This window comes from Eptesicus fuscus, chromosome 4 (genome assembly GCF_027574615.1).
Source record: "Eptesicus fuscus isolate TK198812 chromosome 4, DD_ASM_mEF_20220401, whole genome shotgun sequence".
Taxonomy (NCBI): Eukaryota; Metazoa; Chordata; class Mammalia; order Chiroptera; family Vespertilionidae; genus Eptesicus; species Eptesicus fuscus.
This window is the reverse complement of record NC_072476.1, coordinates 54,622,724-54,649,483: the sequence shown is the minus strand read 5'-3', so window position 1 is coordinate 54,649,483 and position 26,760 is coordinate 54,622,724. Positions and strand designations below refer to the sequence as shown.

General features: G+C 39.4%; 1 protein-coding gene across 1 annotated transcript in view; it reads right to left on the bottom strand.

The window, feature by feature from the left end:
• Positions 1-21,749: 21,749 nt before the first annotated feature.
• The window catches only part of SLCO4C1 (solute carrier organic anion transporter family member 4C1), a 63,177-nt gene continuing 58,166 nt past the window's right edge, over positions 21,750-26,760 (bottom strand). The window contains exons 10-13 of the mRNA XM_008144511.3: positions 26,252-26,442; positions 25,308-25,372; positions 23,790-23,927; positions 21,750-22,052 (exon numbers count right to left, since the gene is read on the bottom strand). Coding sequence (XP_008142733.2) covers positions 21,892-22,052; positions 23,790-23,927; positions 25,308-25,372; positions 26,252-26,442 — 555 coding nt within the window. The 3' untranslated portion in view covers positions 21,750-21,891. The remainder of the gene's footprint in view (positions 22,053-23,789; positions 23,928-25,307; positions 25,373-26,251; positions 26,443-26,760) is intronic.

Genomic DNA, 26,760 nt, shown 5'->3' with positions numbered 1-26,760 from the left:
AGCCCCATAGAATTTAAAAAAAAAAATTCAAATAGCTGGATTTATTTGTAAGGTTAGGAATTTACTTTGCTTTTTCTTAATATTAGCTTTCCCATTTCCAAATTTCAAATGATAAAATGCAAACTTGGGAATACTAGCAATGATCTAACGGGGTTTTTAAGCATGTGGCTGCAGAGCTGGATGATGTTAAAATGAGAAAGAAAATTTGTTTGGGTAAAGTAGCTTTTCCACCCTCAGTAGGCTTGTCCTTGCTTTTATGACATTACATGCTATCCATTATGATAGGAAAGCACTTTGTCCTTGCTTTTAGATTAAATAAGACTTGCCATTGCTCATAATGGCTACCCCATGTCATCTTTGTACTACAGTGATGTTACAAAAGGAAACACAAAGTTTATTTGCATTATTCTGAAGGCAATCTTTCTCTCATTATTTGCTGCTGGGCCCGCTTCTAAAATATTACAACTGGAGATAGAAATTAATCTTCATTTTCCCATATAACTCTTATAAAACATCAATGACAGAGATGAGCAGCAAGAATCTGGAATTATGGCAGTACTTTATAACTATAATTTCACTTTATGTTTTCATTAATTTTAAAGTTCTTCTATTAGAATTAACCTTTAAAGATTGAATAATGATGTCAAGAACTTTCCAGAAACCCCAGATTCCATGATCTCCATTATTCCATGATTCCATTATTATAGTAAAAAACTATAATAATGCTTTTGCAAAGACCCCTTGCTATTTATCTATTTAATTTTTTTGCTACTTGAAGAGCAGCCTCATTCTTTAAAGCAGTGATTCAAAACTCTCTAAACATTCGAATACTGTGAAAGTGGAAAGTACAAACATCTGCATTCCTGAAGTTACAGATAAGTGATATAAAAGAACAGAGCCAAATATTCAAAACAAAGAATGAATACAATATTATTATGGCAGTCATTATTACAAGGCATTGATACTATATTTTTATGATAACAATACCATATTTTGTTACTTAAATCCACATTTTTTTTTTTCTCAGAATTTCACTCTAATTGAGGGATATGTGAGTAGTGTGCAGGCATCCATGTTCTGATCTATGGTTACTTTTAAATTCTTTAAATCTCACCATTAAACAAAGAATAATGAGTGCATTTAAGAGCTCCTTTTTAACTCTGGTTTCTCTTCAGATCGCATAAATCTTTCGCCTTTTAAGAGCTCCTTTTATTTACAGACATAGTTAATTAAAAATAAAAGAGTACTCTTAATTGAGATCTCCATTTCCTAATATTTATTCCTTTTAACTACCAATTCCACAGAATATAATGTATTTAATCATGAAAAAAAGAAAGACAAATCATCAGACCTTTCGTGCTAAGTTCTGAATTTGGAACTTTCGAGCAACCTTGTTGTCGGGAATAAGGAAAGCAGTCAGTGTGCTTGCACTCTCTGTAATGTATCCTTCTCCAATCGCAAGGCTGCAACCAGACCTGCAGGATTTCCTTGCTAAGAGTTTTGCAGGATGGGCAAACAAAATCTTGCAGCCAAGTCTTTTCTCTGTCCTTTGAAAAAAACATAGTCTAATGAAGATATTATTTCAAGTGTAGTGAAGGGGCGGAGGGGGAGGGGGGGAAGAACCAAATCTTCCAGAGGGTTCTTTTTGGGAAATAGGATATTGGGAAGTAAAACAAAGGCCAAAGGAGTAAAAGTAACGCAATTCTCTTTCAAGAGGACGACAATCCTGCAGAGTATCTCTCAGTATTGTTCAACACTCCCCAACCCTTCACATTGCCAGCAGCGATGAAAGCCGAGAATGAATGGATTGAGAAGGTGGGCAGAAGGTCAAGTGGAGATTAGAGGAGTATGAAGAGGCACCTGGAGGGGAACTAGTATTCCTTTTCCATCCTAAATCCCCTGACTGTGGCAGGGCTGGGCTAGTTAGCTTTGATGCAACAACTTCATTTCTGATGTATTTTGTGAAGTAAAAGTTTAAAAAGGTAAATATTGATTATAATTGATGTTTTATATTGCTCTTGCAGTTTGTTTATGAAAAAATGTTGTCATATAATCTTGATAATTTCCTGTGCTCTTCTCCTTACCAAGGGTTTCTGCTAATATACAGTAAATTTTATGATGCATGATATTACCTCTAAGGATTGAAACATTTCCTGGACTATGCTTAGTTATAGAGCTGTTCAGAACAATTATTTGCTGAGTCCAAAGCAGCCTCAAAAAGATCCCTTTTGTGTGTGTTGTGTGCAAGAAAGAAAGAGTGAGGTCTTCTTATTACTGGGTATACTACAGCTCCAAAATGTATTATTTCACTCATTTTATAGACTGTTTGATTTACAGTCATTTAACTTTCTCAAATCTCCACTTCCTTCTCTATTGAACCCTCCCCAACAGGTTGTGTGGACTAAAGAAGTTACTGCGTATGAAGACACCTGCATTGGTGTCAGGAGCATGTGTGATTGGGATGCATGTTCTCTGCCCTATATTTCTGAGGCACAATCATGACTAAGTCAAGAGCAGAACTGAAAGCATGACCAATGAACTTATCACATGTCAGCGTTCTGTCCCTGGCAATGATTTACGCGAGGTCCCTGACATACTTTCTGCCTGGGCCACAGGAGCCTCTCTGCTAGGAGACCAGAACTCTTTCAGCACCGTCTACGTATGGAAGATTTAAAGTCATCTGGGCTAGGCACCCCAGATCAAGTTCCAGTGTGCAGCTCCTCTCCCCACTCATGGTGCTCCGTCATCATTTTAGTCATGACCTTTCTTTATTGCTTAGGGGTCATAGATAAGCTACGTCGAAAATAGCAAGCTCATAATAAATATGCCATGAAACGAAATGACTGGCAGATAATGCCCTGGGAAGGAAACAAGGTGGATAGGGGACCCATTCACTAGATTTATGTGGCAAGAAATGTAATTTGTATGATTTGTTTAAGACAGGGATTTCCACATCTTCCTTTCAAAAATGGGCAATATGATAAAAAGAAATATGTGTTTTATGTTAGCCCTGTGAGGGCACTTGGAAATTTCATTTTCTGACAGATGTTTTGCAAGGTTGTCTCTGATATTTCCATCAATCAGTAGCTGAGTATATAAAATTGTGAATATGTAGTTTCTGCAAAATCGCCAAAAACCTTCTTTTAGAGGACTAACTTGAATATTTTCAGTCTGTATAGTTTACACATTTTAAATGTTAGTTTAAAGTATTAGTTTAAATTATAAGCAATCGACTTCCTGACACTGCCAGTCTGCTCTATTCCTAGGTCAAAACTGCTCCCGTGGCAAGAGAAGTCCAAGATGCCAGTAAGTGTGGCAGCTGCCTGTGAGTAGCCTCCTTGGGATGGGCTGAGGACATGTGGCTGGGCATTGACAATTTCTTTGTACAGTAAAGAATGCTAAAGAGTCCAAAACATGTAAGACGACTTAAATCTGTGTGACTCAGAAGTGAGTAATAGAATACATACAGTCCGGAGGCCGCCAACACCGATTTGGAGGATTCTTAGGAGTTCTCATCTTACATTCAAGCCCTTTAAGCCATTTTGACAGAGGAGAATCAAGAAGGCGGCTAAGTTAAACAAAGGAACTGCGAACTCCACCGCGCACAGCAATTTCAGGGGCACGAATGGAGGACAGAGCCTCTGCCATCCAGAACTACAGGAGAGATGGCTGAATGGTAGATTTATAGCTAAGAGGGAAGAGGAAACCAGCGAAATCGGAGGGGATGAGGTGTGGAGGCGCGTGGGTCTGGTTGGTGGCGGGGGAAAGGGGCTTTTGTTCCAAACCTAGGGGAGATTAGCTCTCCATCACACTGAAATCCAGCTTCTGGGGACCCATGGGAGACCCAGATGCCTGCGGGGAGAGGCGGGACTCTTGCGGAGGTGCCAAGCGCCCCTGGGTCTGGGGGAGGTCGCGCTCCCCTGGGTCCGAGTGAGGCCAGGGGTCCATAGATCCAGGTGAGGCCTCGCGCATCTAGGCCCGGGTGAGCCCAAGTGGCCCTGGGTCTGGGAGAGGCCAAACATCCCTGGGTCCAGGTGAGACCATGTGTCCCTGGATCGGGTGAGGCCTCGTGAACCTAGGCCCGGGTGAGCCCAAGTGGCCCTAGGTCTGGGAGAAGCCAAGCGTCCCTGGGTCCGGGTGAGACCATGTGTCCCTGGATCCGGGTGAGGCCTCGTGCACCTAGGCCCGGATGAGCCCAAGTGGCCCTGGGTCTGGGAGAGGCCAAGCGTCCCTGGGTCCGGGTGAGACCATGTGTCCCTGGATCCGGGTGAGGCCTCGTGCACCTAGGCCCGGATGAGCCCAAGTGGCCCTGGGTCTGGGAGAGGCCAAGCGTCCCTGTGTCCGGGTGAGACCATGTGTCCCTGGATACGGGTGAGGCCTCGTGCACCTAGGCCCGGGTGAGCCCAAGTGGCCCTGGGTCTGGGAGAGGCCAAGCGTCCCTGGGTCCGGGTGAGACCATGTGTCCCTGGATCCGGGTGAGGCCTCGAGCACCTAGGCCCGGGTGAGGCCACGTGCCCCTGGGTCTGGAAAAGACCAAGCGCCCCTGGGTCCAGGTGAGACCATGTGTCCCTGGATCCGGGTGAGGCCTCGTGAACCTAGGCCCGGGTGAGCCCAAGTGGCCCTGGGTCTGGGAGAGGCCAAGCGTCCCTGGGTCCGGGTGAGACCATGCGTCCCTGGATCCGGATGAGGCCTCGTGCACCTAGGCCCGGGTGAGCCCAAGTGGCCCTGGGTCTGGGAGAGGCCAAGCGTCCCTGGGTCCGGGTGAGACCATGTGTCCCTGGATCCGGGTGAGGCCTCGTGCACCTAGGCCCGGGTGAGCCCAAGTGGCCCTGGGTCTGGGAGAGGCCAAGCGTCCCTGGGTCCGGGTGAGACCATGCGTCCCTGGATCCGGATGAGGCCTCGTGCACCTAGGCCCGGGTGAGCCCAAGTGGCCCTGGGTCTGGGAGAGGCCAAGTGTCCCTGGGTCCGGGTGAGACCATGCGTCCCTGGATCCGGGTGAGGCCTCGTGCACCTAGGCCCGGGTGAGCCCAAGTGGCCCTGGGTCTGGGAGAGGCCAAGCGTCCCTGTGTCCGGGTGAGACCATGTGTCCCTGGATCCGGGTGAGGCCTCGTGCACCTAGGCCCGGGTGAGCCCAAGTGGCCCTGGGTCTGGGAGAGGCCAAGCGTCCCTGGGTCCGGGTGAGACCATGTGTCCCTGGATCCAGATGAGGCCTCGTGCACCTAGGCCCGGGTGAGCCCAAGTGGCCCTGGGTCTGGGAGAGGCCAAGCGTCCCTGGGTCCGGGTGCGACCATGTGTCCCTGGATCCAGATGAGGCCTCGTGCACCTAGGTCCGGGTGAGCCCAAGTGGCCCTGGGTCTGGGAGAGGCCAAGCGTCCCTGTGTCCGGGTGAGACCATGTGTCCCTGGATCCGGGTGAGGCCTCGTGCACCTAGGCCCGGGTGAGCCCAAGTGGCCCTGGGTCTGGGAGAAGCCAAGCGTCCCTGGGTCCGGGTGCGACCATGTGTCCCTGGATCCAGATGAGGCCTCGTGCACCTAGGTCCGGGTGAGCCCAAGTGGCCCTGGGTCTGGGAGAGGCCAAGCGTCCCTGGGTCCGGGTGCGACCATGTGTCCCTGGATCCAGATGAGGCCTCGTGCACCTAGGTCCGGGTGAGCCCAAGTGGCCCTGGGTCTGGGAGAAGCCAAGCGTCCCTGGGTCCGGGTGAGACCATGTGTTCCTGGATCCAGATGAGGCCTCGTGCACCTAGGCCCGGGTGAGCCCAAGTGGCCCTGGGTCTGGGAGAGGCCAAGCGTCCCTGGGTCCGGGTGAGACCATGTGTCCCTGGATCCGGATGAGGCCTCGTGCACCTAGGCCCGGGTGAGCCCAAGTGGCCCTGGGTCTGGGAGAGGCCAAGCGTCCCTGTGTCCGGGTGAGACCATGTGTCCCTGGATCCGGGTGAGGCCTCGTGCACCTAGGCCCGGGTGAGCCCAAGTGGCCCTGGGTCTGGGAGAGGCCAAGCGTCCCTGGGTCCGGGTGCGACCATGTGTCCCTGGATCCAGATGAGGCCTCGTGCACCTAGGTCCGGGTGAGCCCAAGTGGCCCTGGGTCTGGGAGAGGCCAAGCGTCCCTGGGTCCGGGTGCGACCATGTGTCCCTGGATCCAGATGAGGCCTCGTGCACCTAGGCCCGGGTGAGCCCAAGTGGCCCTGGGTCTGGGAGAGGCCAAGAGTCCCTGGGTCCGGGTGAAGCCAGAACCTGGGTCCGGGTGAGGCCGTGTGCCCCTGGATCCATCCGGGTGAGGCTGGGTCCCAGGCCCGGGTGAGACCACGCGCCCCTTGGGTATGGGTGAGGCCACGTGCCCCTTAGTCCGGGTGACGCCGTGCCCCTGGGTTCGGCCGAGACCAAACCAGAGGGAGTCGGACCTCCGTTACCGCCATTTGTCCACCATCCAGAGCTGGGGGGTCAGTGCTGACATGTACACATAAGGAACTACTGGACATTGAAATTGAGTCTCAAAAGAACTGTTGGTCCAGGGGGAAGCTCGCTACAGACTGATTCATTTGCCTGTCAGCATAACTATTATTGCTCGTCTCACATTCAGTGCTTATTAGTATATATCTAGTGACATATGATCTCGCTCATCTAGGGGAAATGATGAACAACATAGACTGAGGAACAAAAACAGAACCAGAAGCAAGGAGGCATCGATCGGACTATCGGGCCTCAGAGGGAGGATAGGGGAAGGTAGGGGGAGGGTGGGGGGGAGGGGGAGAGTTCAACCAAAGGACCTGTATGCATGCATATAAGCCTATCCAACGGTTAAGTTCAACAGGGGATTGGGGCATGCATGGGGAGAGGGGTGGGATGGGAATGGGGGGATGAGGACAAATATGTGACACCTTAATCAATAAAGAAATTTAAAAAAAAAAAAAAAAAAAAAAAAAAAAAAAAAAAAAAAAGAATACATACAGTTGGAAAGAAGAGCAATGTGTAGACTCTAAGTCCAGTGTCAATAGCACTGGGTATGTGAAGCTAATGGAACAATCAGTATGTGTGTATGGAACTCGAGAACTGATGTGGGTGACCCTTAAACAGTATAAACAAGGAAACTGGGAACAAGAGAAAAATGGACATCCAAGAGGCAAGAAGAACAGAGCCCTCCCCTCCCCTCTCCAAAAGAGAATAAACTGAAAGGTTGAAGAACTAGATATTACTACGTTGTTATCTGTATTTTTATTAAACTAATGTAATTATGCTAGTTTTCCAATCTTCAGATTACTTATCCAAGATCATTTGCCTATAACATTAACTTGGAGATGTACCAAAAGTTTATTTGGTTTTGCAATGTTAAGTTTCATCCATCACTGATTTAAGAGTGGTTATATGAGAAAACATATAGATTAATAGTTACAAAAGTAGACATTCCCTAAAACATCTGTTTTTCAATATTGCTGAATAAATTGTTCTTCTATTTTCAGAATCATTACTCTCAGGAAAGTCAGAACAAATGTTCAAAGACTGAAATCAAAACTAGGTTTTATTTTAATTAATTCAAAGTTATTGAAAACAAGTTATTTCGAAAGCTAGTTTGTAACCTTAGTTATTGTATTCATTGTCACATACCCCATAATAACACAGTCATATGGTCAGATGACTTTCCCTTGCCTTTGTTTAATAAAAATCTTGTTTTAATTTTTTTGGAATTTAGCAAAAACCTAAAATAACACTGCCATTGCAAAAGTTAGCTATTTCTGGGATAGCAAGTGTTGTTCTTCTAATCAATGTCACATTTCCAGTACAGGTGCCTAGCATTTCTGTAACTAGAGAAAACCAAATGCAATAAAAGCATGTTAGAAATTTACTAGCAAGAGGAAAAAGGAAAAGAAAAAGACTGTGAGGATTTTTTTTAGAAGATTCTTCAGGCTTATTATCTCTCGTGGTAGTACTAGAATCTTAGCAGTGTAATGAACTGTGTTCTTATGATTAGTTTAATGTTAAAGCCTCTGGTATCTAGATATTAAATGAACTCAGTGATGATTTTAGTAAGTTATTTCTCATTTTCTCAGCCTCATAGCTTAATACGGCTTATCAGTAACAGAGGAACAATGATTACTTTGGTTTTCACAGTGCTTTACTGTTACTTACACACAGATTTTTGAACAAAGATCTTTGGAGTCCATAACTACTAAGGCACATATTGATCTAAAATTTATCCCGTATGAATGACTCAACAGAGCTTGCCTTTCTGAGCAACTCCTGATTATTTTCATGCTATAAGCTGCCAGTATTTAGTTTTCAATTAAAAAATGTAAGGTTGTGCTTCTGAGCATAAAAATAAGGCGTTCTGTTCCCATGTATATCTATTACTCTGGTCAAGAAACTTTTTCAAAGCTCCTGACATCAGGACCAACCACCCCTATACCCTGGCACCAACCAATCAGTGCAGAACACAACCCTGACCATGACCCCAACTGCCGTACTCACCATGATTAATGGTGTGTCCCCTATATAAGCCACCCCCCAGAAGCCACCAGGGAGCCAGGTCTTTGGCATTAGCTAACCTGTCTCGGGGCATGGGCCCCTTCCTGAAATAAACCCTTACTTTCTTTGCTGCAAGCTCCTGTTCATGTCTTACTGGGCTTTGATGCGCAGGCAAATGGACCCCTTTAATCCAGTACAACATATTTCTTCATCAATTAAACAGTTATTAAGGTATAAATCCAGCAGTTTCATGACTAGTGAAGAGGATGTGACACTGGAAAAGTCTGTAGCTAAATGATGCCTATTGCATCTCCATTTTTTAAGGTTTTATGTGTAAATATCGCCTATCTGCAATGCAGCTAATTACTGAAGGATGAATAAGGAAAGAAGCAGAAAGGCAGAAAGAAGCTAACCTACATGCCATTGTATGTGTCTGTGTTCTCTTAAAAGACTGGATTCATGGACCATTGCCAAAGAAGGTCATTCACTGTAACTGGAATGAAGCACAATAGCAATGTAATTTTCTTAATCTCCCGTACGGCTTTCCTTCCGTGCATTACATTTCCATCCTTCATTTCTTTTGTCTCATTTCATGTCTTCTATTATAGTGCCTTTAATATGCTTACTCCCCAATCTCTTATTGGCCCACATTCAAACCATTTACTGTACGTAATTAGCTTTAGTGTGTCTGAGCCTGTGATTCCGCTGCCTGTTCTGTTCTCAGCAGTCTTTTATGCGTTCTCTTCTTCACTGAGAATGTAAAGAGTCAAACTCAATGTCTGTTAAGGACACTGTGGCTTCATTTTTCACAGTTTCTAGCAACTAATTGTTCTATTATACTCTTCTGATTAAAAACACAAATCCATTGGCAGATGTGCTGTTTAATTATAAAGTAAGAGGATATGTCAGAATAAAACTTAAGAAGGGCCATTATGTCACAGATTCCCCAAATCCAAAATCAAACATCAAGCAACTACACAGATATGCTGTATAAAATGTGCTCAGAGAGACTTTAGGGCAACTTGAAAGGAAGTCAAAGAATTTGTATCCCCTTGACCAAGACAGCCTTAACATTCCCTCAGCTCGCCTCAATGTTAGAAAAGCTTCTTGCTGACTCGGCCTGACTCCCTCTCTTAGAGCCTTTACAGTACTTTAGAAACCTGGTCATTGTAAATTCTCTCTGCCGTTTGAGGTGTAAATATTTGTAAACGTTTCTTGCCTGTTTTACAACCTAGGAAGATAGCACCCCATTCCCCAGGCCCCCCATTTCTGTGGAAGAATAGGAGCCCATTCCCCAGGCCCCCCATTTCTGTGGAAGAATAGGAGCCTCATCTCAGTGGGTTCCCTGATCTGCATTGTAAAACTGCCTCCTGTCATGAAGATAAGAAAAAGTTTACTTTTTATTTGGCTAAAGCCAGTTGGAAAACACAGATACAGATGGCCTATGATGTCTCCCTCTCCTCACCTCTTAAAAAAAAATAAAAAAGAAAAAAAGAAAAAATATATATATATACTGCTTTTTGTTTCTGTGGAGTTGAGAGACTGAGTTCTAATCTCTTGTGAATAAATTCTTTCTTACCTGTTTAAATATGCCCAGTACAATTTTTGCTTTGACACCCTAATGCCTGGTGAAATTATTTTTAAAATACTCAAAACCACCTATTTTATTTCATAGCTTTTCCCCAGGACTGGCTCTAGCCAATCAGCTGTGGAGCAGGAAAAGAAGAATTCAAGAAAATAGTATTTCCATTTTGAGCTGATATCAGCAAGTGATTCATATTTCAGATGACTAAATTATCATAATTTTTATTTGAAAATGAAAATGAAGCCAAGAAATTTAATTTACTATATTATAATTCCTGATTTTTTCTGAATTCAATTGTTTCTTGACAATATATATAGATAATGGAGAAATAAAAATTCAGTTTAATCTAGATATGGCATTCTGTGAATTCTGCTTTCATATGGTATAACCCAATACATATTTATTGAAGAAATTTAAAACTATGTTTATATGTTATACTTTCCTTGATATTATGGCCCCAATATTTGTTGCTGGGTTATAGCCTGTTGTCAAGATAGGGATTACTTAGGGGTTTAGAATAGAACTGTTGATGGGTCTAAAATGCAAAAGCAGAGGGAGCCTGGGAGTCAGCTGGGTACAGCCATTACCCAAAGTGGAGAACACGAAAAGAGAGGCCCAACTTGGGGGAGGAGACAGGGTGGATGGTGAGCTCAGTTGCTGCAAACGGGAGTTTATGCTGCCTGTGATTTAGCCCAAGGGTAAGGTGACCAGATTTTAACATTGGTAAAGCGGGACACCATTGACCTGGGGTGGGGTGTCCTTTTTTTAAAAAAAAAATATTTTATTGATTTTTTACAGAGAGGAAGGGAGAGGGATAGAGAGTTAGAAACATCGATGAGAGAGAAACATGATCAGCTGCCTCTTGCACACCCCCTACTGGGGATGTGCCCGCAACCAAGGTACATGCCCTTGACCAGAATCGAACCTGGGACCCTTGAGTCCACAGGCCGATGCTCTATCCACTGAACTAAACCGGTTTCGGCCCTGGGGGGGGGTGGGGGGTTCTTGATTAAAAATTTGGTCTATATTGTAATCGCTTTTGGTTTTTTTAATAAAAGGAAATTCACTTCTTAGATCATCATTGAATTTGCATCCTCTTTTCTTACTCATTATGTTAAAAATCTAAAAAAAATAATTTAAAATTATATTATAAATTATTATATACATATTGCTTAAAAACACAGTAAGTAGGTACATAATTACATGAACATATTTTATTGTTAGTTTATAAATTAAATTAATTTGATTGTTATAAAGTAACTATATTTTAAAAATTATTTTAATCCTATATTTCTTTCTAAATAATAACAATACTAACTAGTATTATTTTTCCTCTGAATTTGCCGTAATGTAAGTCGAAAGTGTCACTTTCAAGGCCGGCGCTAGACTTTTGGCCGCCACTATAAAATATAAATAATATGAGTACTGTCTGCTAAATTCAAGAAAATTTATGTATTTATGAAATAAATAAATAAATTACTTACCTAAATGATCTTAATAGCTGATTTGTAATGACATCACTTGTTTAACTAGCTTACTAGCACGCAGTACGATGTGTATCGTCTGAGAGACAGTTACAAAATGTTTTCGTGGTTGCCAATCCCAAAAAATGCCATTGTTCATAAAGTCCAAACAATGGTGGTCGAATTCTAACAACTGATCAACAATGCGAACTTTGATAAGCAGTTCTTGATAATCAGTTCTCAACAATTATTTGTTATTATGAAAGTTTAACATTATAAAATTAACAAAAATAATATAAAACTCATATCCTGGCTAAATAGCCACATGGCCGCCGAAAACCATATATTCCCTTCCCGTTCTCCCGCCATTCCCTAGCTTGTCGTGCATTCTTTCCAAAAATCAGGACTTTTTTAAAACACCGCGGGATGTGGGACAAATTGTTAAAAATCGAGACTGTCCCGCCAAAAGCGGGACGTCTGGTCACCTTACTCAAGGTGACATGTCCACTATACATATGCCTGAATATGGGAGGCTGATCAGTGCTGGAGGTGGGCATTTAGGAGACATAAGGGGAGTGAGTGGATTTTCTAGAGAAGGGAGAACCTTGAACTCTTTAGATGTGAAAGAGGAAGGGAGAAGAGCTTAAGGTATCCTGCAGAATACTGAGCAAGGTCCTGAGAAAGACGATCAGAGGGACTCAGAAGGAAATAAAGGGACTAGGTTGATGGATTACCTTTGAAACAGAAGAGCCTCTTTCCCACTGAGGTGGTATGAAAATCAGATAAATGTTCATTGGTAAACAGGGTGTAAAGAAATGTAAATAGAAGCTGAAAGGAGTCCTATTTAATGTCTGTCTCCTTTCTGTAAAGCAAAAAGCAGGATCGCCTGTGGAAAATGAAGTTAGGATGCAGGTTCAGGGCTTCTAAATGCCTGTTCCAGTGTGGAGCAAGCTCTAACTAATCCAGTTTGAGCATAAAGCTGTGCAAGTCATTTGTGATCAGGTTTTGCTTTGTAACATGACGTCAATCTATCACTTCCTAAATCTCTAACACAGCTGTCATTCTCCTGCATAAAAATTCCAGATAAGCGTGTTGAGTCACTCCCATTGTGCATTCTCGTAACAATTTCAACACTCCATATTATATTTCTTTAGAGCTTTATTGACTGTAAGCACCGACTTGGGAGGGGCAGTGAGGGTAGGATCGATATTTCTGTATTATCAGTGCTGTGCTTGACACCAAACTCCTCTACATAAAAAGCCTGGTGATAAAAGTGAACTCTATTTTAATATAATTGATTAACCACAATTCTACTTACAAAAGTCCACGAGACCCAGAAGAATATAGTCTGTTTGGAGATCCAACAGTTCCTGGAATTAAGTAAAAGGCCAATGAATGTTTCTGGAAGCTGAACGTTTTGACGTTTATTTAAAGCTTGAATTGTTGTACTTGTTAACTCTGCACAAACTAAGGCTTTATTTCACCAATTAGATACTATGTTTTTGAGGACAGTAACTCTAGTCACAGCACTGCATATTATAGCCCCACTTGAATTAAAAAGAAACTTGGCGAGAGACAGTTTGTAAGAGAACTACAGAACATAATGCATTTCCTGGCTAGCCAAAAAGGGTTTGAGAATTAGAAACATACTTGTATATAATTAAAGTATATAATAAATATGAGAACATATTATCTACTAGTGGCCCAGTGCACAAAATTCGTGCATGGGGGAAGGGGGGGTTGTTCCTCAGCCCAGTCTGCACCCTCTCCAATCTGGGACCCCTCGAAGGATGTCCTACTGCCGGTTTACAGGGATCGGGCCTAAACCGGCAGTCGGACATCCCTCTCGCAATCTGGGACTGCTGGCTCCAGCTGCTCACCTGCCTGCCTGCCTGCCTGATTTCCCCAAACCACTCTGCTTGCTGGCCTGCTCGTCCCCAACTGCCCCCTGCTGCCAGCCAGCTCACCCCCAAATGCCCCCCCGCCAGCCAGATCACCCCCAACTGCTCCCCGTGGCAGCCTGCTCACCCCCAACTGCCCCCCCCCGCTGGCCTGCTCGCCCCCCCTTCCCTCCCCACTGGCCTGCTCACCCCCAACTGCCCACCTGCTGGCCTGTTCACTCCAAACTGCACCCCCCCCCACACGCTGTCCTGATCACCTCCAACTGACCCCCACTGATGGCCTGCTCACCCCCAACTGGCCCCCCTGCTGCTCTGCTTACCCTCAACGGCCCCTGCTGTCCCATCCTGGCCTGATCACCCCCCAGTGACCCAAGGTCCCAGCCCCTCCTTTTTTTCTTTCTTTCTTTTTTTTTTTTTTTTTCAATGCCTCCTTGAGCGGAGGCCAGGGCCGGCTGGAAACAAGTATCTAGGATTTATTTATCTTCTATAATTGAAACTTTGTAGCCTTGAGTGGAGGCCAGGGCCGGCCAGGGCAGGAGGGAAGCTTGGCTTCCTCCATTGCCAGGGCAACCCAAGTCTCCTGCTTGTTCCAGCTCCATGGCTGGCCGCCATCTTGGTTGGGTTAATTTACATACTTGCTCCTGATTGGCTGGTGGACGTGGCTTGTAGGTGTAGCAGAGTGATGGTTAATTTGCATGTTTCTCTTTTATTAGTGTAGATATCCTCAGATTCATTTTCTAAAATTCTATTTTCAGATGGTCTTATAGACACTAATGGCAGGAAATTCCAGTATAACAGTAAAAATGTTAATAATTTTAGAATTCATGTTTGCCACAGGAGAGACTAACTGGTCACAACCTAGAAATTTATTATTTTTGCTATTTATTTTCTATGCTTTATAAGAAATACTATTTAAATGGAAGATCATTTAAATAGCTATTTGGTGTTTAAAATAAAATATAGACTATCTAAAATTCATTCTTGTCCAATATCTGGATAGAAAACCAATGAAATCAGAAATGTGTGCCATTCTATTTTCAAATGAGAAAAAAAAATAGAAGTAGTGAAAGTTGCACCGGCAAATAATTCTCATTAGTTAAATAGTTTCTCTTCTAACTGGAAATCCTTCCCATTACCTGCAATGAAAAAATAATTCTGGAAAAATCACCAGAAGTATAGGAACAATGATAATTTAAAAATGCAAATGAAATTTTGACCAAGGAACAAGAAATACTCCTCCATTAAGAAAAGGAAAAGGTTCTGAAGGCATAGTATCTTTACTGTGGTAATAAAAACAACACTGCCACCTTCTGGTAAAAATATAAATTGCAACCTGGAAATATGAAAGGATTTAAATTTAACACTTTTTTCTGTGACCAGCAAATTTTATATGTAGTGACTCAGATTTGCTTACTAACTATAACTTCATGAAATATAATTTTTAGGATTGAAAATATTCATAATTAAATTTGTGGATTTTTTTTTATTTTAATCTATGTACTTATCCTCAGGGTATGCCAGTGGGAAAAAAAGGCCGAGCTTTGGAACCACAGATACTTGGATTCAAGTTCCAGCTCTGACACTTACTAGCTTTTTGGCCTTGAAAATGTAATTTCCCTGGGCTTTAGTTGTCTCTCATGTGAATAACTCTTAGTATTACAGAGAGTATAAAATGTGTATTACGTCTAGCACATTTCCTCATACTCAATAGATGAGCAATAACTGATATTTTCAATAAGCAATAGCAGCCTCATTTTCACTAGAATTACTTGATCTTTGTTATATTTTTTAAAAGTGTTTTCATGAGCAGTGTTAGCCAACAAGTTTTGCTGCTTATTTTTCAGACCTTCCAATTGCCTGTCAAAGGCATGTGATAATTATCATTACACAATTTACTTATATGTTTAAAAGGAAACCCAATAATAGCTTAACTTAATCTAAGAAAGGCAAAAGCAAGATGTACATAAGACAAGAAAAAGAGAAGAAGAAAAAATGTAGATACCCCTAGCCAGTTTCGCCCAGTGAATAGAGCATCTGCCTGCAGACTGAAGGGTCCCGGGTTCAATTCCCCTCAAGGGCATGGGCACATACCTCAGTTCCAGGCTCCTCCTTGGCCTGGGCGCTGGTCAGGGATTGTGCAGAAGTAAACCAATCGGTATGTTTCTCTCACATGGATATTTCGCTCTGTCTTTCCCTCTCTCTTCCATTCTCTCTAAAAATCAATGGAAAAATATCCTTGGGTGAAGATTTAAAAATAAAAAAAAAGTAGATATATTTGATACAGCGATTTATTTTTTCCTTTCCTTGGGTAAACTGCTTTGCTGGCAATTAGCAAAGAAACTAGTCAGAGTATTCTGTCATTGGGAAGCCAGAGGGGTCAGTTGTTTCCAGAGTCTTTGGAAGACCTCAAGAATATAGTTGAGGAATATGTGCCAGGATGTCGCTCTGTTTCATGTCTGTCAGTGTGTTAACCTCCTCCACTTACTTATGTCAAATCTACTCCATTTTCCTTTACCAGAATTTCTCACATTATCACCACATGGTGCCATACACTCAACCCTAACCTTGGATCTCTCCAGGAAATATCCTATGTGAGTGTTTATGCCCACATTATTATGGAAATGGCTCACTTATGCAGGAAAAGAAGGAATTTATCAAGTGCTAATCTCTAAGTTCTTATTGCTGAAATGAAGAGCCTTGGGAAAATTTTAAAAACAGGTAAATTTCTTTGTATTGCTTTCCAACTTTCTGGCACCTTTCTTCCCCAACTCAATACTTTCCTATTTTCAGAAGCCCCCAAAGTTACCCCATTATTCCCTTTCTATCCTTTGCTTTCAATCCAAACTTTTATTCTTAGAGACCAAATTAAAAATAAGACATAATTAAATCACTCACAAGATGTGATCCATGACCTTTGCCTAAAATGTATTTAGCAGTTTCTAACTCTGATTTCACTTTAGCGTCATCTAGGAGATTTTTAACAAGTGAATTTAATTGGTCCTGGAGGGGGTTGAACAGGTGACTTCAATTTCAGGCATTTTTGTTAATCACTCAACTCAATCTCTAGTTAATGATTTTCAAAGAGTTAAAGAATAACTTTTCTCACTAGAGAGAAAGAAATATACTAAAATCAGTGTTATTTCCTCTGAGTAAGTAATAGGATACAAAGATAGTAAGGTAACTAGAAAAGGTGGAACTCATGCAAAAACCTTATCCCACTGCTACCTTCAAATACTTTCTGTAGGATCTATTAGCTCCACCCCCTTGACAACATTCTTGGATAGATTCCATACCTATGAGGCCTGTTTTTAAGTATCGGAAAGGTCTCGGTGACCTCATGCCCCCAAATTAGAACTAACTTGTAGAAAAGCTTGTAGAACTAACTTGTCCTATTAGAAGAGGGATAATAAACTCACTAGTCCTTCTCATCTTCTGTATTCTCCTGCAGAGCAGTGGGAAAGAGGCAAAAAGCTGACACCACCAGGACTTACATAATCTTCTCTCTTAGGTCCTGGCTGACCTCCATGCCCTCCTTTCTGGCAGGCCTGTAAAAATGCTGGCTTAATTATGGGGTGCAATTGTAGGTCCATAGTGACTTCTGAAGTGATCAGTTCCCAGACAGGCTGGTGCTCCCTTGAGCTGACTTCTTACACTGATGGGGAATATAAGACATTTTTGGGGGGCTAGCAATCTGAATCTGTGCCAGTAACCTGCCTTCTAGCGCACACTCTTGCTAGCCGATAATTAACTCTGTTGATGCCTGTCCTGCCTGGCAGAACCTGTTTCCCGGAATACTCCCATTTTACAGAAGCTATAAACCCTGAAGCATACACAAACCCCAGAGGGGGTTATCTGCGCTGGCGCCAGGCCAGGCCTTTGGGTGTGGTCTCACATCCCCCATCCCAACACACGGGGCTTTTCGAAAAGCCTGCGAAAGGTCCGGAAGCCTGATCCATATTTGGGGGAAAAAGAAACCAAAGGGGTTAAAAGGAAAGCTTTCTCTATATTCACTCACTCAAGATTTGGAAACAGGCTCCCCTTAGTCACTGTACTAGTACATCTGAAAATAAATGGGTTTTTCCTGAATCTCCCAGTACTCCCTGTGTATTTTTCGGTCGACTGGTAAATTCTGTAACAACACAACTACTCACACTAGCTCCTGCCTAGACAGATGCGTATCCACTGTGATGGGATTATGTCCCAATAAACCCATTATAAATCTAAAATATCACAAGTGGAAAATACATTTACTACACCTAACCTACCGAACATCATAGCTTAGCCCAGTCTACCGCAAACATGCACACAACATTTACATTAGCCTATACTCGGGCAAAGCCATCTAACACAAAGCCTATCTTACAAAAAAGTGTTGAACATCTCACGTAATTTATTGAATACTGCACTGAAAGTGAAGAACAGTGGTTTTAGAGGTACTCACCATTCACATACACAGCTGACAGCACACTGGGCCTGAAGAACGTTTGAAGCATTGAACTACAAGACACGCTGGCGACACAGTGCACTGTGGAGTATCAGGGGTTTACCCTACTGATTGCCTGGCTGACTGGGACCTGCCGCTTGCTTCCACTGACCAGTATCACTACCCTGGGAAAAGATAAAAATTTAAAGTATTGTTCCTACTGAATGTTTATTGCTTTTCCATCATCACAGAATTGAAAAATCGTAAGTCAAACCATTGTCAAGTCAGGGAGCCTCTGCAGGACCTCAGAGCAGGCAGCTCATTTGGGCAGAATCCCATCAAGACTGCTCGAGAATGTCATGTTTCCTGGCCTCTCAGGGCAGGGAAGTTCTTGTCTTCAGATCAGTGCAGCTACTCCTCAGGCTTCCTGTCTGGGTGTTGGGCTCCCTTGGCTTAAGCCAGGAACCCAATTCTGTGATCCTTTCTTCCCTTAACATATTGGGGTTCATACTCCATTCTGATGGGAATGAACTCCGCAAACATCCAATTAGGGAGGAGATACCAGCCTCCTGAGAAACATCTTCATCACTAGCATGGTCCCCAGCAGTGTTTTTTTGTTTTGTTTTTAAACATTGTTTCTAATATTTCTTGTTTACCAATCAACTCTACTGCGGCATAATTCACTCATAGTAAAATGCATCATTTCAATATGTAAGTTCGATTTTTTTTAAGAAGACACTAACATTGCCACCGCACGAAATAGTTTTGCCATGCCCTTTTGCAAATATGGTATTAACTATTGCTCCAATGCTAATTTCCTGTGTTACATAATTGCTATATGGATACATAAAATGTTAACATTAGGGAAAGCTGAGTAAAACATAAAACGGTGTGTACTATTTTTAAAACTTTTAATAAGTCTAAAACTATTACAAAATTTTAAAGTCAGACAAGCTAAATCTAAAAAAGATAAGATTCAATTATTGAGGATGATTTTTATAAGGTAAATTTATTTTACTAAAACATTAAAATATTCTGATCCAATATACTGATTCCATTTTTTAAAATATAGTATTTTATTTATTTTTCAGCACTCACATATAATGTATAAGTTAATGTTTATTGTTTGTGGCACAAAAAAAGACTGAAGGAGCCTGAATGTGTTGTAGTGAGGGGGAAAATGACACATCTCAAATTAATGTCCAATTTGATCTCTTTAAAAATTATTACACTATTTGGATAACCCACAATGAATTTAATATAACCTTTCCAAAACATTATTTTGCAGTGACAGGTATTTCACAACCAACCATCTGTAACATGTATCCTATTCATAAATCTTATATACCTATCTTTCATACATGTAAACTACTGTGTGAAGAACTTCAGTATATATTTCATAATGTATGTGGTGTATATTGAATTAAATACATCTGTTGAGATACCACAAATCACCAGATTAACTAAATCACTTTCACCAAGTTCAAAAGTACACTGCTTTTCCCTCTCCCAACCATCATATGTGCATGTACTCATAAACAGACAAAGCATATTTCAAAATCTGTACCATTTAATAAGGTTAAATATTTAAAACCAACCAGTATAGTCTGATTTTAAGAAAAGTATGTATATACATTTTGCACAACTGTTAACAATAAAATTTTTTGAAAGAAAATAGAGATAAAATTTTATTTATATTTTCCTCTAATTTACATAGCTAAACCAACCGTAAAGTTCTCTTCCTGTTTAAGAGTTTTACATTTGGATTTCCTAGAGAAGGAAATCCAAATATTAAAATAAAAGTTTAAGACATATGTAATTAATCACATACCAAAATCACCACAGGTCTACGGACAGACTCAATTAAAAATCATTACAAATTGTGAAAAATACATGTTATGCAAAATCTTGTTTTTAAAAGTAGCATAATACCAACCCGTATAATCTAGGTGAATCCAAAAGTATAAACAATGTTTATAAATTACAGTAGTGTCTATACTGCCCTATCATGAAAGGAGGTATTCTTTGTAAATATATATATTATAAATAAGAGACTGACTTCCTTCAAGTGCCAAAATTATTTTCATTTTAACCATTATTTAAAAGTTTGTAAAATGTATCAGAAAACTGAGTAAGTACATAGAATAAAATCCCTGAAACTAAAAATCATTATGAATGCCAATTATCTAGTGACTTGTTCAACAAACTATTTGTACGTATGGGGTGATTTTTTCTTCTTTTTATTATGTGGCCTTAAAGGAACATGTTTTCATAGTTATTGTTTCATCTCTTGCTGCTGTTTCACATCTCTATCAATGAGTTCCTTGGAATTTGCCATTATTTTACATCTAGAAATTTATTTTTATTCAATTCCCTGCTTCCACATATAGACACAGAGAGCCTAAACTGTCATTTAGCCTTGGCTCCAACAGGGGCAGCATTTAAAATGTGTTTGGCTGGGTGGAAGGGAGACTGATTCTGAATTGAGGTATCATGTGTTTCTTTCCAGCCTCCCTTGCACTGTCTCTTTGGTTGTTATTAATTTCCTGCTTCCCAAATATCTGATGTTTGACTACCCATCTGGCCTCAACCTCTGGTTTTTATATGTTCCTGGTTTAAGTTCATCTGTCTCTCTGATTCCTGACCCACCGCTCCTCTACATCTACGACTCAAGTGTGTTTGCATTATTTCCTTCTTGTATTTCAATACATAAATGCTACTGGTTTCTTCAATCATCATTGGCCACAGATTACCATGAAACATGAGCTCTTAAATTCTGTGGTTTACTAGTGCTTCTGGTCCTGGTTTCCTACCAGGCCTTTCCTCTCAGTCTGCTATTGTCTGTTACTCTGGTCACAGTGTATATATAACACACTGCTTGTAAAAAAGCTAACCTTATTAAATTAGTAACCTTATTTCACAAAAATTTCAAGTGGGTATGACTCAACACTTTTCTTAATCAGTAAAATTCCTGGCCAGGCAGATACTGTTTTTGTTGATGTTCACTGATCTATTTTCTCCACATTCTGAGTAGACAAAGTTGGCTCAAGTGAATTGATGGCTGACCTGAATTGATGGAGTGTTGCAACGTTATCAGACATGTGAAATAGCCTCTATTCAAATGAATGGATTGGTTACAGAGTAGAGTTTGTTTGAATCAACAATAATAGTGCATGCCTACTATAAGCAATGCACTATTTTGGGTACTAGCTAATCCTTTTTTAATGATAAAAATTAAAGTACTGAGTATCTAAACATTGATCAAAAGTTCTTTAAGAAATCTTTTCAAAGAAAACCAATAAAATGCACCTAAGTCTTTTCTTTTTTTTAAGAAACCTTTTGTGTCTAATTGGCACTTTTATTTGCTGAAGCTAGTATTTTTCCCAGGAAGATATGTAATTGAATAACACTTTCACAGATTCATATTAAGAGGTAAATGTTAAAAATCAGCAATATCAACAGATTACCTCCTAGATTTCCTGAGTTAAAGTGAAAATATGCATCAACAATGTTAATATTTCTAAATTCACTATATAGTGGGACACAAAGAAGATAACCTGTGTTATAATAGTTTGGTAACTTTCTGTGATAAAGAACAGATTAGTATATGTCAATTTCAAAAGAAATGATATTATTTAGCTGGTTCTAAATTCATGGGTTGTCAATAATAGTTTTTGAAAATCACTCATAAATTTAACTAACTTTTTATACCATAAATTTTAACTAATCATTGGCTATTTTTTTCTGATTTAGTTTATTAGTTGGGAATTTCATACCTAGACAATGGTGTGTGTGTGTGTGTGTGTGTGTGTGTGTGTGTGTGTGTTTGTGTTTTGAGGCTTTTGGTGGGGTTTTGAAGGCACAGGTCTGTTTCTTACTTTAAAATAAAACAAATGAGTCCATATATATATGCCATAAATATACAAAAAAACACATTTAATTATAAAACATCAATTTTTAAAACGATTGTCCACATTGAGTAGATAATGCTGCAATGGCAATGTGCATTCTTACAAATGGAGGCCAATTCTCCAGCGGTAAAACACTCTCCTCTTTTTCTATTTCATCCTTCATTTCCTGCTTTGTTGAGGTCACAGTCCACTGAAACAGCAGTCAAAACTGCATTCGAATTTTGAAATGACACCTCTGTGTCTAATGATGGCGGATTATACAAAAAGATTGCAAGCCCATTGAAGAAAATGGTGATAATTTTACAAGTAACACCTAAATATAAAAAGAAAATTAATTATGTATTGGGCCTTTATTACAAAAATCAATTCTTACAACTAGAAATTCATTACATTAAAAAGTAGAAGTGGATAGGCATTATAGTTCTATGTTTTAAATTTTTAAAACTTTAGGATGAAAAGTGATATTCTTCAATAAAAAAAGTATACATTTCAATGAACTATCCTGTATTTTCTTTCTAAACAATAAAAACATACAATAATTATTTTATTCTTGATTATAATTGTACATATTTATAAAATAAGTGTTGTATAGAAGTAATTCCATATTCCATTTCTAATTTTATTAATACCTTATCTATAAAAAACTATAATCAAATGTTAATGACAAAGAAAAAACAGCTTACAACATCATTGAACATGAAATAAAGTTGCAGAGTTTTCATGTTCATAATGGAAAATAACTCTAAAAATAAAAAAGCTTTGGAGTTCTTAGGAGAAAGCATCTATGAAAATATATCACATTCAATACTCAACCAAAGTTACTTATAAGCATCAACTAAAAATATGAAACATCAAGATTCACTTCACAAGCTTTGATTTGTTTTCAAAGCACTCAGATTTTGAGCTCAGCTATATTAACAGAAACTAGTTCTGGCCACATCACAAGCATTTAAGTTCCAGTCAAAAAAGCTAAATGGCCTTACAATGTAGTTTCTGCAGTGTAGCTACTTTGTTTGTGTTAATCATTAGTATTTTGCTCAAAATGTGTATTTGAAAAACAGGAATGAGCTAAGTATTTCTAGGTTTATAGGAAGATTAATTACATAAGTACCATTGTTACAATGTTTTTGAAAAATTTAAAGGTCTATATGTTTGGGGGATAAAATTAGTCACATTTATCACAGTAGGAAAGGAAACAATTTGTTATCTGTATCTTTTGGTGAAAGAGTACAAACATAATCAATTACATTTTTAAACATGAAGACGTTTTGAATAAAAAAATGCTTTTTAGCAGGTAAAAGTACTAGGAAGATTAATTCTGTCTATTCTGATCAATATTTAATCTTCTCTTTGTGTGTGTGTAATTTATGTATTTATTTAGGCAGTAGATGTTTTATTACTCTGTCATCATAAATTCAGACAGCATTCTCTGGGCCTAAGCACATATAAGAGCAATAAGCTATCTTGATACATATGCCAAAATAACTGCAAACACAATTGCAATAAAAATAACACACCATGTAAATATTTTCTATCTAGAATTTGGTTTAAAATGTTCTAATTTCTTAGGTTTATTTAAAATGTTTATCTCACTCTTACAAACTAGATGCATTGCTTTATTTCCTTAATCTTAATTTTCATTTATTGCTTGACCAAGACTATGTAAGACAGACTGCCAAAGGGTTTAGAGGTTGAATATCATGGCTAATCTTCTAAACTTATAAAAAGATTCTTGTAACATGCCTTAGAGCCAAGGACACTTCCCTACCTCAGCTCTATGTGCTTTCCAAAGCCCCGGTACCTAGATGAAAACATTCCAGTGTCTTAGAATTCTCCTTCAGTTTTTGTTAGACTTCCCAAAAAACTTTGAGAGAAGTTGTTAAAAGAAAATTAAATGATATGTGATGTAATGAAAGCTATAATGTTCTTCTATTATAGACTGAGTCTTCAGGACTGAACATGTCAAATCCGAAGTAAGTAACAGTAACTTTTTTTTTTTAATCTGGACATCATCCATTTGCTCTGAAGTTATTAAGAAGTCACTACTTACTTATACCCACAAGCATACGGGCCATCCTGATGTTATCATAAATCCAACAGGCTCCTTTAATTCCACATTCATTAACATCCCAGAGAATACATGTACTGTCTATTGTGACACCAAAAATAATTGGTCCAGGTATTGAGCCTAGAGGATTATATGTGAAATACACATAAGTAAAGATTACAGTTTATAGTTAACAGATTTTTATGTCCATGATTATACATATATTTTATACAAATAAGAATAGGTATTAATCTGTCCATTTGCAAATAAATCAGTTCATGTACAAGTAATATGAATATAAACAAACATAGGCAAAAATTCTAAAATAATTATACATAATTATATTTGTCTAACCAATTAAAAATTATTGTAATAAAAATCTCTTGCATATAATGCATTGACATTTAGTTAAGTAAATATTTTAATTCACTGCTTTTCTAATTTAATAAGTGTTTCTGAAATTAGCTATTATACTTCTAAGGAATCAAAATAAATTATTGATGCACAAAGTAAATACTAATAACAGTATGGTGTTATATGTGTGTATATGCATGTGTATACATATACACACATATTGACATGGTGGATGCATGAGAATGCATGTGTACACACCACTATTAATACTAACATGCTTAGTACTGCTATGTCGAACACACACCCTCCTCCATGTGAGGTCAGAAGGCACAAAACTTGCACATAATTAAAGAGCTTCCAATTGTTACAAATCAAATATATACTTCTTAGAGAAAGGTTTCAGCTACATCCAACCTATTCTTTCATGACCTATGGCATGACAGAGTCAAAGAGCACTGGACTGAGTCAGGAGACCATTTTCCTACTCTCATTTGCACCATTAATTGTGTAACTCCAGGCAAATCCCTGAATCTCTCTGGGCCTTCATGTACTCATTTGAAAAATGGGAAAGTTGGTTCAGGTGACCTCTAATGTTCCTACTTTTGGTGAGTTTTTAAAAAATGATCTTAATATTATGTGTATAATATGTTTGTCCTTCTTATTCTTCCTGCATCTGGTACCTTATAAAATTTTCTAGTATAAATTATTTCTTCCATCAATTCTTAACTATTTTTTTCATTATTGATGAAACATAATCATGCCCCAAACAGAGATAAATTCAGGAATAAAAAACATTACAGTAGTTATAGGTAAGATTAGCATAATTTGTTGGTAATGGTTTTTATATGAATAGGAAAAATTGTCTCTTACTATGCTCTATTAGAAATGCATTGATGATCATATATTATATTTCAAATAAATATGATATACTCTTTAAGGTTATATTTGCAACTGAATTAGAAACAATAGCCAACAAAGCAGATAGGTAAAAAGTAAAGTCATTATTTTCTTAGGTAATATAAGAAAATATTTTCTTCAACAGCAATGATGTAGTTTTCTACTGATTTAAATTAATTACTTTCTTGACACATACCATAAATAAATAAATCAATGACACTAATGAACAAAAATAACCAAGTTACTAATGAATTGAGAAAAATGGCATACCTAATAATCGAAGCATCATAAACTGTATTCCCAAGGCTAGAGACCGTTGATTTTGATTGACACACCTGGAGATAGTAAATACACATGAGGCCAAAAATGGTTGTACAGGACATTCACACCGTGTCTCAAGTATGAATGAGACACAGTGCTGGGACACGAGAGTTAGAGAAAAGAGATCAACTAGTCTTTAAAAACAAACTTGCAGTTGAAAGGTGACATAGATAATTTTTTTCAAAATAAATTTTAAAAAAGCAGAGTCCCTATTTTCTAAATAACTCCAATTTCCATGTAGTGAAATATTAACACACTCTTTAATGTTTTCAGAGAGTCTTGAAAGCTTCCATTCATCAAGAAATATGTGAAAAGGTAAGTATCAAGGAACCAAAAGTGAAAAGGGCAAAGTTTATTAGGAGAGAAATAGAAAGACTGATGAGCTTATGGAAGGGCAGATAGGAAATATTTTTACAATGAGATGTAGGAGGAAGAGCAGCAAAAAGTACACAACACTGTGAAGAGCCAGATGACAGCTGGCTTCTTATTAGCGCTGTTCACAGGAAGACTTAAAATCATAGCACCTACTGTATAAGGTAGAATGCATGTCATTCTGATTCTGACATATATGGAATGCATTGTATTTCCATCATATTCAAATATAACTGAACATATTTCACCTTACAACTGAAGCCTCAGGAAAGAAGCAGAGAAGCTAACCAAGTATGCAACAGGTGGACAATGTCAGGACACTTTTCACATACATGATCTCATTTAAACCTCATACATCTGGTGTTCAATGAAGTAGGTTTTTTTAAAAGCATCAAACTAATGATCTTATAAGGGCTGAATTCATATTAGAACCAGTGGTCAATATAAACCAAGTCTTTTTTTTTTCTTTTTCATTCAACATGCTGCCGTATGGATGGCAAATTTAAAAATATAATACATACCTTAGGATGGACACAGTTATAGGAGTACCGGCCATAAAGGTAAAAACAACTGCAGCAAAGAAAATGCCAAGGAATATGGGCAAATTTGTACATCGAGTTTCACATTTTCCAGCTTTAGCTTCATAACCGATACTTTCTGCAGGAGGTGTTATTTCTGTTTTCATTTCAATACAGGAACAGTTGTAATATACCTAGAATATTAGACATAAAAATACCGGAAGTGTTTAATTTGAAAACATGTTTTATCATTGTAAATTAGATGATATCTAGACATGGATCTCTCCCGCAGTCTTCATCCATACACAACAAATAATGCTGAGAAAGAGTAATTAACACTAAGAAATTAAACAAGGGAAAACAAGCAGCCATATTTATGAAGCAGAATCATCTCTATTTGTCTTTTGTGTCCATTACTTCAATTTTTAACCTGTTATTAACACAGGATTTATAAAACAAATTGACAAGAATATAACAATATGTTATCACACTCATTCTACACTGCTTTGTAT